The sequence below is a fragment of the Rhamphochromis sp. 'chilingali' genome, assembly GCF_963969265.1.
Source record: "Rhamphochromis sp. 'chilingali' genome assembly, chromosome: 2".
Lineage (NCBI taxonomy): Eukaryota > Metazoa > Chordata > Actinopteri > Cichliformes > Cichlidae > Rhamphochromis > Rhamphochromis sp. 'chilingali'.
Window position 1 is genome coordinate 26,638,082 of NC_137930.1, and position 12,506 is coordinate 26,650,587.

Consider the following 12,506-nt stretch of genomic DNA (forward strand, 5'->3'; position numbering starts at 1 on the left):
GGTCAGCTGACTGTCTTTTATTAGCACTTCATTAAAATTCATTAATTGCTTCCTTTCTCCTGGGCACGGGGAGAATCGAAACTGGAACTGTCAAAAAGAAGAAGAAAAAAAAAGCAACTGTCCTGCGCTCTACATACACAACTGTTAATGTCGAGCCGCAGCCAACACGCGTCACACCCAACCATCTGTTAACACGATGACAGAACCAGAGGGCAAACTTAAAGAAGTAAACATTTTTATTTACTTGTTATGTACATAAAGGGTCTTTACCAGCACAGGTGTTAACCATGGGAAATATTAACACATGTAAATGGAATAAGAAAATAAAAGGCACAATCTTTCAATTTTTTTAAGTAAAAGACAAGCTTTCCTAAAATATGTGAAGAGAGCACAGTAATACTGTTAATGCCATTACAAAATAACTCAGAAGCATGAGGAAAAAGCAAAGTTCATCTCAAAGGGAAATTATCAGAGTGTATTGCTTAATTAGTAAGATTTCATTAAGCTTGACAAGGAAAACCCCAACACGGTGCGTCTGTACACAGCAGGTGGGATTAAACGAGAAACTTTTATTTAATGAGGAATTTAATGACATCAAGCAGCATTTGGCGAGGGGGGAAAAAAAACAAAAAAAAATATGATCTCCCTGGCTAAGAGGTCATGCACAGAGGCAACCAGCAGGCATTTATTCATTTTCCCTTTTTAAAATGTCACCCATGGTTACTTTTAATAACATCACTCATTAACAAAAATACTTGATTTCATAGCTTACTACGAACTCACCGAAAAGGAAAACAGGGATACAACTAAAAGATTTCTAAGTCGTTTGCTGAGCAATGATTTTCTCCTTTTCCTTTTGTTAACAGAAAGCGCTAAAAGAAGTGACAGAGAGGGGGGTAGGATGGGCAGGGGTGGGATTGATCAGTTTTTACAGCACAGACCTGGGGTTCTGCACCGTTTGCACATCTGTTTAATCCTCGGCTCGACAGAATCGGCTGTGGCACGGTGTGATGAGATTCTTTCTACTACTCAGCATGAAGGAGAAGAATAATTGGTGTGCAGACCGAAAATACTCAAGGAATAAAGCTGGTTGAAAAAAGTTAATAAAAATCCTACATTGAGAGGAGTATCATCACAATAAAAACTAAAGGGCCAGAGATGGGATTGCATGCGCTAGAAGTAAGACTTGTCTTACTTTGAAAAGGCATTGATGGGATCTCATTGGCTTGCTCAGACATTCCTCCTTCCCCGACCTACACCACTGAGTTCTTCATCTCAGTGGAAAGGCTTCAAGTCCTCATGCCCACACTGTGTGGACACTATGTTTTTAGTATGTTTAGCCTTGTAGTCAGATGCTTGTGGAAAGTGCTCGCCAGGGCTGTTGCTATTTGGCTTTAGAAACCCTGCTCAAAGCTTGGCACTCCTAATGCATATAATCTAAAATGTGTCTTAGTCTTCAATGATCTCCAAGCAAGTAAAGAGGCACCAACGTGGAGATGCAAGGTTACCCCACTATCCATGTCAACAAATCCAAACAAAAAAATAAAATTAATCATTGGACAATGATTTAGAAAATAGCAACAATTATGATGAAGTCACATGGCCGTGTCATGTCTTAGTAACATAAGATAAATAAGCTATCAGCCAGTCAGGATGTAGAATGGATGGGATAATGAGATCTACCGTGCCATGTTCCAACTCAAATCCTCCACACACCCCATCTCTTTCTACTTCCTCCTAATCTGTAACACACACACACACACACACACACACACACACACACACACACACACACACACACACACACAAAAAAAATCTGTCTACCTGAATAACTCATGGCCAATGTGTACAAGTGTGTGCTTGTGCAATGGTTAAGGTACAACAGTGACTTGATTGTTTGGAGAAATAACATGACTGGCTGGTTAGCTCCTCATTGCCTCAGTGCTCTCCCTAGTCCATAGGGATAATTCTTTCTTTCCCTATTTCATACAAATATTCTCACATCAACAAAACAAGCATACATCAACACTTCCGAAAGTCCCAAAGACGTCAAACATAACAAATATTAAGAGAAAACTTTTTTTTCCTTTTTTTTTTTTTTAAAAGACGTGATGTTATATGCTAACTATCCATTGTGGACACACACATACACAAAAACATACATACCCACACACACAGTCTGATGCCCAGTGATCTGGAAATGAAAAGAACACTAATGCAAAAATGCCACCCAGCCTGGAACAAAGATAAGGGAAAAGGGACCTGGGAAAGTGGGGTCAGGTTTTAGTTTGGATCTAATGTCCAAAGCTGTAAACAGTCAGAAAGCCTTGCAATGGCTGGCAACAACAACAGGAAAGGGGGAGGGGGGTTGCTATCATGGTACAGCCCCAAGCAGGCAAGCACATAACTGTGACACTGGCAGGAAAAGATGGAGACAGCCAGCAGATTCGGGTACTCGGCGATACGGGAGAGAGGCTTCAGCTGAACGCCTAGGTCAGTCACTCTCCTCTGGATTCTGGGGGTCTATGATTTTGACATGGGTGAACGGGAAGAGACCCCTCCGTCCGTTCACCTCTCCCTCCCACTGACCGCTGATGTTCATCCGCGTAACCTTGACAATGTCACCAACCTGAGAAAAGAAAGCAGAGTTACAGGAGAACTGGTGTCAAAGTCTAACCTAATTACACACAAGACATTCTGCACGATGCAGTATTGGGGAGTTGTTTTGTGCCATTTAAACATTTTAGTCAGAAACTTGTAAAACAAAACTACAATCCGTGTCTTACAGTAGTCAGTCATAGGCCCAATTAAAAAAAACGAAATCCTTATGACAAGTGGCTTATGTTTGTTTTAAAGCCTGTTCCAAACTACAACAATAAACCCTTTGAGGTTTAGGGCTGCCACAAACGATTATTTTGATAGTCGACTAGTCACCGATTATTTATGCGATTAGTCGACTAATCAGATCATCATCCACTGGACGTAAAACTACAGCTTATTGCACCAGCAGCATCTACTCTTATATAACTATCATTAGCTTACAGCTTTAAGCTTTTAAGGTGCTAACTAAAAATAAAGACAAGATGGTAGTTTATTCAATTTTAATGAAATTAGCAGATTGTCTCGGTGGAGTTTAATAAACTCCTTGCTATCTAAAATATAACAGGACACCGGAGTAAATTCTCCAGCATCTCACACTTCTGATAATCAGCTGTCTGCTTGACGTTTATTCAGCTGTGTAAAAACTATAACTTTAATCTCAGACAAACCGATTTACTCAGGAACAACTAAAATACTGAAAAAAAAAGCCAAACAACAACATTTTTAATTTATCTAAGTGACTCATATATATTTAACCTGAGTAGCGAAAGACGGCGGTGGGTTTGAAAACAATTTGCTGGGAGTCCGGTGTTCTCACAGCGCTAGTGACCTAGCCCCCGGCTAGCTATCGAGCTAGTGGGTAACAGACGTCTCCGAAAACGTCGGAGCGCTTTTGAAAATATGTGGTGTCCTGATAAACTGAGCCGATATTTGAGGTTTACACAGCTACATTCTCGCCTGAAAATATGTTAAACGTTTATTTTGTGACCCAGAAAGAATAATAAGAGTAATATTAAAACTAACTAGCTACCGCCATTGTTGGAAACTAAGCTGGGCCGCGCTATGAATTCTGGGACACAGCTGCTTCTTCTTCTTCGGGGTTTAACGGCAGCTGGCATCCTTGTACATGCAGTGCTGCCATCTTCTGTTTCAGTCCGTTATTACACTCTTAAATCCTGCTACTTATTCCTGGGTCTTTTGGGATCTTACAAAGCTTCAAACGACGCGTCGACTATTAAATCAGTCGTCGACGATTTTGATAGTCGACGTAATCGTGACTAGTCGACAAATCGTGGCAGCCCTATTGAGGTTACAGAACATCCAGTCTGATTTATTAATACACGCTTTCTAAAATAAAACCCAGACTGTCAGATCTCCACTGTCACATTACACCGCAGGTTAAAAGATGACAGAAGAGCGCCGAGCTGTCGCTCAGATGGTTTGTGACACTGCGTGTGACCCCAATCTGTTAAAGCCATATGTTCTTTATCAGGATTAGGAGGGGGGAAAAGTCCATCATCAAAACCATGACTGAAAATACGATGTGAGGGCACACCAGTGTGGCATCGATTTGAATGAAGCTTCAAATCCTGTCCTGGACTTTGGAACTACAACGATGTCACTCTCAAATGACAAGTATATGATGTATACAGTCATAAAAAGTATTAGTGAGATCTGTCAAAAAGTCAGAAAAGGTCAGGTTTGTACGTTGAGAACTTCATAAGGTTTAAATTAATGTGTTAAATGTTGCCTTATGTCAAGTAGATAGAAATCTTCAGCCAGAAAAGCATTGTTATTTAAGAATGCATGTTTTAAGTATTTTGAATACTTGATTTTATCTGCCTGTATGTCCAGTCGCAGCTTCTATATATGGAAACACCGCTTTAGCTAGTGAAAGTTTTTGATGCCTTTTTTGAATTAACCAACTATAATGAACACTGGTGAAGTGTAGATACTTAAAATTCTGGGTGCTCTTCTTTGTCTTGAACTTCTACAGCATCATCTCCATTTAGGCCGAGCTTTTTGCAGCATGCTACACAGTATATTTAAAAACCAAAGACTTAGAAAATGTGGATACATTGAAATAGATGGTGTACAAATCTGGAATTCCAAGAGCTTCCAGATTTAAAAATAAAAAAATAAAAAAATAAAGACAGACCCAACCGAGAGGAAACTCTCTTGTGGGAATCACCTTTTATGACTTGAAGTTATGGAGTTGTGTAATTGTAAAAGTACAGCAGAAAAAGTCAATAAAGCTTTTTAAGCTGCGTCAGTTCATTCAAAAGTTATGACGCACATTAATAGCCAGAGTCTGTGATCGTATACTGTGTATCAATCAGAGGCTGAAAGGGGGCACACACCAACAGCTGTGAACAGCAAAGCTTTGTTGACAGGCGAATGGTGACTTGGGGTTTAGTCAAATTGCAAACCAAAATTGTCGGGAATTGCAAAATAGAAAAAGCAAGGCTGCAGATTACGCAAATGAACAAGGAAAAGCATAACCAGGAGGAGGTTTTCGATTAAGGAATGCTGCCCCCCCCCCCAGTATTCACATTTTGAGAGACATAAGTAGCGAAGGTATCCCAGAGAACTAACCAGCAGTAATTAAAGCTGTATCCATATATACATTCAGAGAACCTTATGGATGTCTACATTTGTAAGTCTTCACAGGACCGTAAACACACAGAACCTAGATTGAATATGCAGATTCCTTAAATGAAGCTCAGTTAAGAGAATTCAAATCAGGACTCTGCAGAGTGAACCTATTGAACCATTCAAGTGCTGCCCATCTTTAAGCAGGTACAAGGGCTATCACTATCCACACTAGAGAGAAGACTGTGCCAAGAAACAAATCTGCATTTGTTGCATGGACAATGTAACGAATGCAGCAACACTGAATCTGGAACAGTTTCATTACTTTACTCTGAGGAAGACTGGCGCTGGTGGCAAAGTGGTGATACATGTATCTGACCATGAGCTTTCTGTTCCTAAAGCTGGAAGCACTGACGTCAAAGACTTTATCTATGATGCAGATTTCAACAACTACCATTATTATTATTTTTTCTCTGTGGAAATCAATCCAACCATTGAAATTTAGCACTGTGCAACATCAGGTATTAACAGTACTTCCACGGCAAAGTTGGGGAATGAAACCTCCTGTGGCTTTATGGTTACTTATGTCCAGTTGAAATAAACTAATACTTGGAGTTAGGTGGAGCTCGCCAATGCAAATAGATGTGGCAATTTCTAAAACCTGCGATGACAACATAAAATGGCATAACCTAGGATGAACCGTGGGAACGCATTACCCATATCACCCTGAACACAGGTCGGTGATTACAAGTTGGGAAAAAGAATCAAAGCAGTGTCACAGAAAATTTTGGTTTTGTGACATTTACAACTAAAATATAAATAAATGAAATGGAAACAAAAGAAGCAACAATGAAAATGGATGCCAATCGGATTTAAATCAATCCCTGATTAATAATAATCATTTTAAAAAAATGTTAGGTCAAGTTTATTTTTATTCTCACATGTTAACATTTTTAATGCCTTCAGGGGCCAAAGTTTCCTTTTTGCCAGACTCTGGTGGTTTATTAAAAAATAAATAAATAAAAATAAAACGAGTTAATTCCGATTCCGGACAAAACATCTAAAGCTGTTCACCTGAAGGTCCATCAGACCAGCTTGGGGAATCTCTTAGAAACAGAGAAAATGTACTCTTCACTTAACTAATGACACGAGCCAGCAAGCATTATACGAGCATCTATGCCGGCACCAACAAATGCACTGTTGCATCAATAATCATCTCAGATGTACTTTTGGGAATCATGCATGTACCGAGAAGAGCCACATTTAACTTTAATATTTCATCTCTTGCTAACCATGGCTCCATCTGCTGCTTCACTGCTACACCATATGATCACAGAGAAAACGTAAGCGGCAAACACAGTCCCGCCTCAAGTTTCAGTTCTCACATGCTCACTCTTGACTGCTCATTCGGGTGCAACCCGTCTTTCTTTACAGCCGTCCCTTGGCCTCGTCTCTTCCTCTCTTCTATCTATTACAGTAAGTTACATGAACATTTATTAAATGGAAGCTGGAATCTCATTTCGGTGCTAATAAAAGATGGGCGACAACAGGCCCAGAAGGGTGCAGAGACACTAGCCAGCTGATGCATCTTGTTTATGCACTCAACCAGCATCGCAGTTTGAGTCTAAATGAGGTTAGGGACATTTTTTGAGGTGACTGCTATTAGCTGTCGATTACTTAACAACACATCAACGAAACACCCCCCCCCCCCCCCCCCCCCCCACACACACACACACACACACACACACAAAACTGCTTAACCTTTAGCAGGATTCAGATATGCTCAATTTACACTCATTTATGTGCAAGAAAGAGTCACAGGGAGGAAGTACTTCTCTGTATCCATATCTACTGCCCTATTTTACACCTATAACTGCTGTCAAACTGATGGGAGTGAATGGAAGTGGCACTATTTTAAGATAGCTTGCATTCTCATCCTTCCCCTGGGGTGAAAAATAAAAAGATAAAAAAAAACCAACAAAAAAAAAAAAACTACACTACAGCTCAATCTGCTATTGGAGCTGAGTGTTTTGGAGGCCCACTATATTTCTGAGGCACATATTGAGCATTGCATTGCATGTTTCGACATGCCACCACAGTCAGAGCAGATTTGTATTAGCCACAGCGTACCACTGAGGAAGGCAAGACTGCTGAGAAATGCTTTCGTCAAAGCCGCTTCCAGGTTAGCATTTAGATGGACAGCACTGAGTGTAAGCTTCAGTCACAGAGACAAGTGATCAAAAGCCACAATGCTGTGGTGAGTTTCACTAGATTCCCCACCCACCCTCCAATTTACATCTGCAAACTTTTGTTTTGCATTTATTATTCATCATTCCAAGAATCATATTAAGCTCTCTCAAACCACCCATCTCATATCTGCATGACTTTTGGTCCAATCCAAAGCCAGAAACTTGTTTTGTTTTTTTTAACTATCCAAGGCTACAAAATAGATGTGGTTCATGTATTCTGACTGAACAGCAGCACCCCATAACCAAAGCATCTTTGTGCAGCCAGTGTCCAGAGCTAGTTGTGAACTTGCAGATAGTCTCCTGGTGTAATAATAACTTTTTATATTCAAACAAACAGGAAGGGCCTGATAAGAGCAAGCAGCAAGATGCTAAAACCACAGTTTGGTTATTATTCTTTTAGTGTGAGCACACATCAACAGGCTAGAATGTCAAAAGGACTGAGAAAGGGCGAAGCTTATCTGTAGACACTTTCTCACATTGAACCAGCAAAACTACTGCGGTAACTGAAGGCGGCACTGGTGTTTCCCCAGGTCCCTCTACTACTTAATTTTGCAATTTTAGTATAAAAAGAAGTGATCGTTTTACACAGAAGCCTCTCCAAGCTTTGGTCACACAACCTAATTTTTATAAGAGTTAACTCTTGAGATTGGCGATTGTTGTCTATGTTTAAGTAACCTGACAGCTCCAAGAGAGATGTCAGGTTGTGAAAATGTAAAAACAAAGTCTTCTATAAAACCTCTTAGCTTCTGTGACTTCTACACAAGTTTTTTCAGTGTTTTAACTTGACTGAGGTGATAAACTCTAATTTATGTAGAAAAGTCTAAGCTGCACACAGACATTTTTGATTTATTTGGGCACAAATGGAAAAATAATTAAGAAATGACTGAAGATGGGATACTGCTGCTTTAGGCAAAGAAGCTTATAGCGTGTTGTACTCCAGGCCCTTACCTGGCATATTAATTTACTGCATGATGTTGCGTTACAGATCAAAGGTCCAGCTAAACAGATTTTAGAAAAGCTAATGATTTAATTACAATATCCATCCTTTATAAAAAATGAGCAGTGCATTAAAACATGATGAAATCACATTGATCGCCTAGAAAAAACACAAAAAACAAAAACAAAGAAATAAAACAGGTAAGATCAAATAAATACAATACCTCTAGAGCAAGAGCAGTCTTGTCGTAGGCACAGGGCACTCGTTTCTGGATGGCTTTCGCCATGACAGGGCCATTCTGCATGGACGGTAGCGGAGCGATAACTGCTCCAGGTGCGTTGGGCATTGGAGAAGGCGTCTGGGGTTGGGCATAGGCATGAGCAAGAGCATTGGAGGGCTCAGGGATCCCATAGCTGTTGGAGTTTCGCGATCCATGAGAAGGTTGGACAGGGTGGGGTGAAGGTCGTACCACTTTCTCTACGTAGGGCACAGGGATCATCCCAACACGTCCATCTTTATTCTTGGCGCTCCACCACTGCTCCTCCGGTCTTTCCAGGATGATAAGGATCTCCCCCTTCTTGAAGGGAAGGTCCTCAGCATCGCTCCCGGTGAAGTCGTACAGAGTCCGCACATACTCCAGATTCTCCTCTGCTCCAACCATGGGCTGGACAGGAGGACTCGGCGTACTTGAATACCTTAGCAAAAACGAAAAATAATGAGGAAATTAAGTAAATGTTAATTTGTTATCCTTAAAAGTTATCACTGTGAAGCCTAGAATACAACAAAACTGCATTATTTGTTGAATAAAATCCTTTACAAACACGATTACCCAACTCCTCAATTACCAAAATGTGGTATCATGTTTGGTTGTAAAACCACACAAATCCTCAGTGAGGTTTATTTTTCCAGTGGTACCAAAACCCAAACAAACAAGCAAGCAAACTAGATGTGTGGTAATAGTGCTGATTTTATGACATAACCAAGTGAAACTGGGTTAGTTCTGATAAAAATATTTAAAAAAAAAATAGTATGGTAAAGTGCTGGAGGAGGCGTGGTGGGTGACCTCCCTACCTGGGGGCTGGCTCTATCAGCGTGGTCGTGTCCAAGTAATGGATTTTGTAGAACTCCAGGAGAGCTGCGAGGTGGTCGAACTCTTGATCCCCTATTTTGAACCTCTTGCTGGGCAAAGAGTTGATGATATAGTGAGACACTTTGGAGTTTTCCGACACCGACAGTACGTAGTCGCCGGGGCAGGTCGACGAGTCTCGAACAAGAAACATGCCATGTCTCTGTCCTTGTAACCTATTCTGTGCCTCCTGTCGTGACACGGGTCCAAAATACCAGGCGGACCGATCAGAGGAATCAAATCGAGCAGTTGACATTTCTGTTCAAAAATAAGTTAATGTGGCTTACAAATTAATATTAATAATAATAGAAAGGAAAATACTACAGGATTGGCTAGGCAATAAGTTAAAAGCTGTATGCGTGGTTCCAATTGGCCAATCACAGCAAACTGTAGGATTTGGAAGACTCAGGGCAGGGCACTCGTCGCTCTGGAAGGAGTTTCCGAGTGATTTCTTCACAAAACGCCTCAGGCACCGAAAAAATCTGTTTAAGAAAAACAAAAACAACTTGGCGTTTTTGTTTTCTTTTTTTTCTCCTTTCAGATGCAGGCTGCCAGTGACTTGATCCAACTCTGGAGCATACTGTTGTCCCTGTGTTCAGCAGTCCAGGCTGCGGCCGAGCAGTTGTTAAAAGGGGGCCAAATAACAGAAGAAAAACGAGCAAACTTACGACAGGCTACCATTGACGGAGGGCCAGAGCAACAAACGATCAATGAAGCTTCCCCTTTTCGTTCCGCCTTCCGAGAAAACACCAAATCTTCTCTTCTAATAAATGTATCTCCTCCAGTCAGTGTCAGTTCTAAGAGCGGAAAATGTGGCCTCACTTTCCCCCCTTCTTCTTCCTTTTTCTTACATCTGATAATCCCTCATCTGTGCACAAAGGTCCACGGCAGGTCACGAAACTATCAGCCGAAATCCCGCGGAGCTCACGGCGATACACACTTCATGGAAACGCGTTTTCGAATCCCCTTTCTCGAGTCGGAGCAGACTTTTGAGGCAACACAGCAGAAAAATGGCGGCTCGCAACACGTCTTCACACAAAAAAATGATTTCAGGGCAGCGACTCGTCTCTTGCGCGTGCATCTCAGGAGCCACGACCGTTTACGGAAGCTGTCGCGTGCATCCCCGACCGCTCACAAGGGATCTCGGCTTAACGATTGCTTTATTTTATACTTTCCCTTATTTCCGCTCGTCCCCACTAGCACAGGCTACCAGAAGTACTGAGGTCGAAAAATGGCGACCGGAGGGCAGGTCCCGCTTTCTATCAGCGCGTCACTGACGGCAGGAGCGAGAGAGAGGGGAGGGGGAGTGATGGAAGGAGGTGGGCGGTTGGCGAAGCCACGGACAGCCCCTAGCTCCGCGAGAGTAGGTGTCAGTCATTTCTCAGTGAAGCATTCTGCTGATAGATTCTTCTGCTGTTCCATCGTCTCGGGATTATAGTGCAAATAGCAATGTGGAGCAGGTCGAGATACAAGTGTGTTTTTTACTCAGTGTTCCTGCTTTGACGTAGTCATTTAATTGGATGTTTGCTTTTCAAAACTTCAAAGGGAATCAGCGTGTGACTCAAAAATATAACACAGTTTAGTATGGCTAAACCTCAAATAAATGCTAAACCAATCCAGCAGAGGCTAAGCAGTCAGGTCTTAAGTAGGCAACACTGATGTTAAAGGCTGCTGTAACATACTAAATGTGTATGAGAGCGAGGTGTTATTTCAGTTTAAATGCCCACACTGTCATTAGTTGATTCTTAATTGGAAATATGTGTAGGCAGTGTTTCACAGTCATAGCTGGTTCTGTTAAATCTAGGCTAATTTAACTACTACTTTTACCGTACAACACTGGAGCATATTTTTTGCAATCTATTGCAGCTTTGAAGTATTGTGGAGTAGAAAGTGCCAATATATGTGCTTTTGACAGGTAGTTATGTAGGTGTGTGAAGAGAAGCATCATGATTGAGCTTTTTTTCTACAAATAGAAACATTACTCTATCAAATGATTCACAGATAGAATAAGCTATAATTCTGAATAAAAAAAAGTTAGATGTCTGCCGAACAACGTGTTCTTATGTTAGTACTGTGTTTAATGATTGTCTCGGATCTTTTTGTGTTCTGTGCCTTTAAGTCAGTGGTCAGCTCGTGTGTTTTTAATATACTTTTTTAGCCACATAACCGCAGCTCATAGGTACAGTATATTTGCTCAGTCAACAACTTATTCATACCACCAGTATAAAATTGTACTTGTTTCCTATTTTCATTTCCTGGTGTTATTTAACTTCCCCTTCATTCATTCGATAATAAGTATTATCTGGCAAAGAACTGTGAAAAATCGATTTGGAGCTCACCCAAAATGACCCAATCCAAAACAGAATATGCTGCAGAGAGAGCGCGCATTTAAATGCAAGGGGCAGTGTCTCTGAAGAAGAAGAATACAATATAAGAGAAAGAATGCATCTGAGAACACAAGCAGAGTGCGGCAAGCCATTCAGCCAAGCAGAATAAGTTTTGCTCAGTGATAAAAGCAGGATCTGTAAAGAAGCTCTGTCCCTGTGGTGACTGAGCTTTCAGTGGCCGTGCCTCATGAGGCTACAGCTGGCACAGAACAGCTCTCATCACTGAAACACTGTCTGAATGTTAATAGATTTGCACCCACCGAGACTTAATGGCTTAAGCCTGCCAACTCCCACATTTCCACAAAGATGCAGTGCTGCAACTAATTGAAAAGAGAAACAAAAACAGACTAGTTTACTTCGAATTATGGGTAAAAAGGCTTATATTGGCTTCAACCTCATGCTTTGATGCATTTAAAACTAGGGCAACTTTTCATTTAAGTGATGGGTTTTGTGGGATTTTGCAGGGTGAGACATACAGTACCTTTATCTGACCTGCTGTCTAACCTTGTATGTAGATGCACACTGAAGGTTTCTTCACAAACATCACCATCTAGTGGATGTACGCAAAATGCAATGTCTGCCATCATCCCATTATCAATAGATTTTGTTGTCTG

The 12,506-nt window shown here is 41.1% G+C and overlaps 1 protein-coding gene across 1 annotated transcript; it reads right to left on the bottom strand.

Annotated features, from left to right (window-relative positions):
* Nucleotides 1-218: 218 nt before the first annotated feature.
* On the bottom strand, nucleotides 219-10,779 carry crkl (v-crk avian sarcoma virus CT10 oncogene homolog-like). The gene is made up of 3 exons (XM_080870955.1): nucleotides 9,451-10,779; nucleotides 8,603-9,074; nucleotides 219-2,629 (listed from the first exon to the last, which is right to left on the bottom strand). Exons 1-3 carry the CDS (start codon nucleotides 9,759-9,761, stop codon nucleotides 2,495-2,497), a joined length of 918 nt encoding a protein of 305 aa, XP_080727081.1. The 5' UTR covers nucleotides 9,762-10,779; the 3' UTR covers nucleotides 219-2,494.
* Between the last annotated feature and the right edge of the window lie 1,727 nt (nucleotides 10,780-12,506).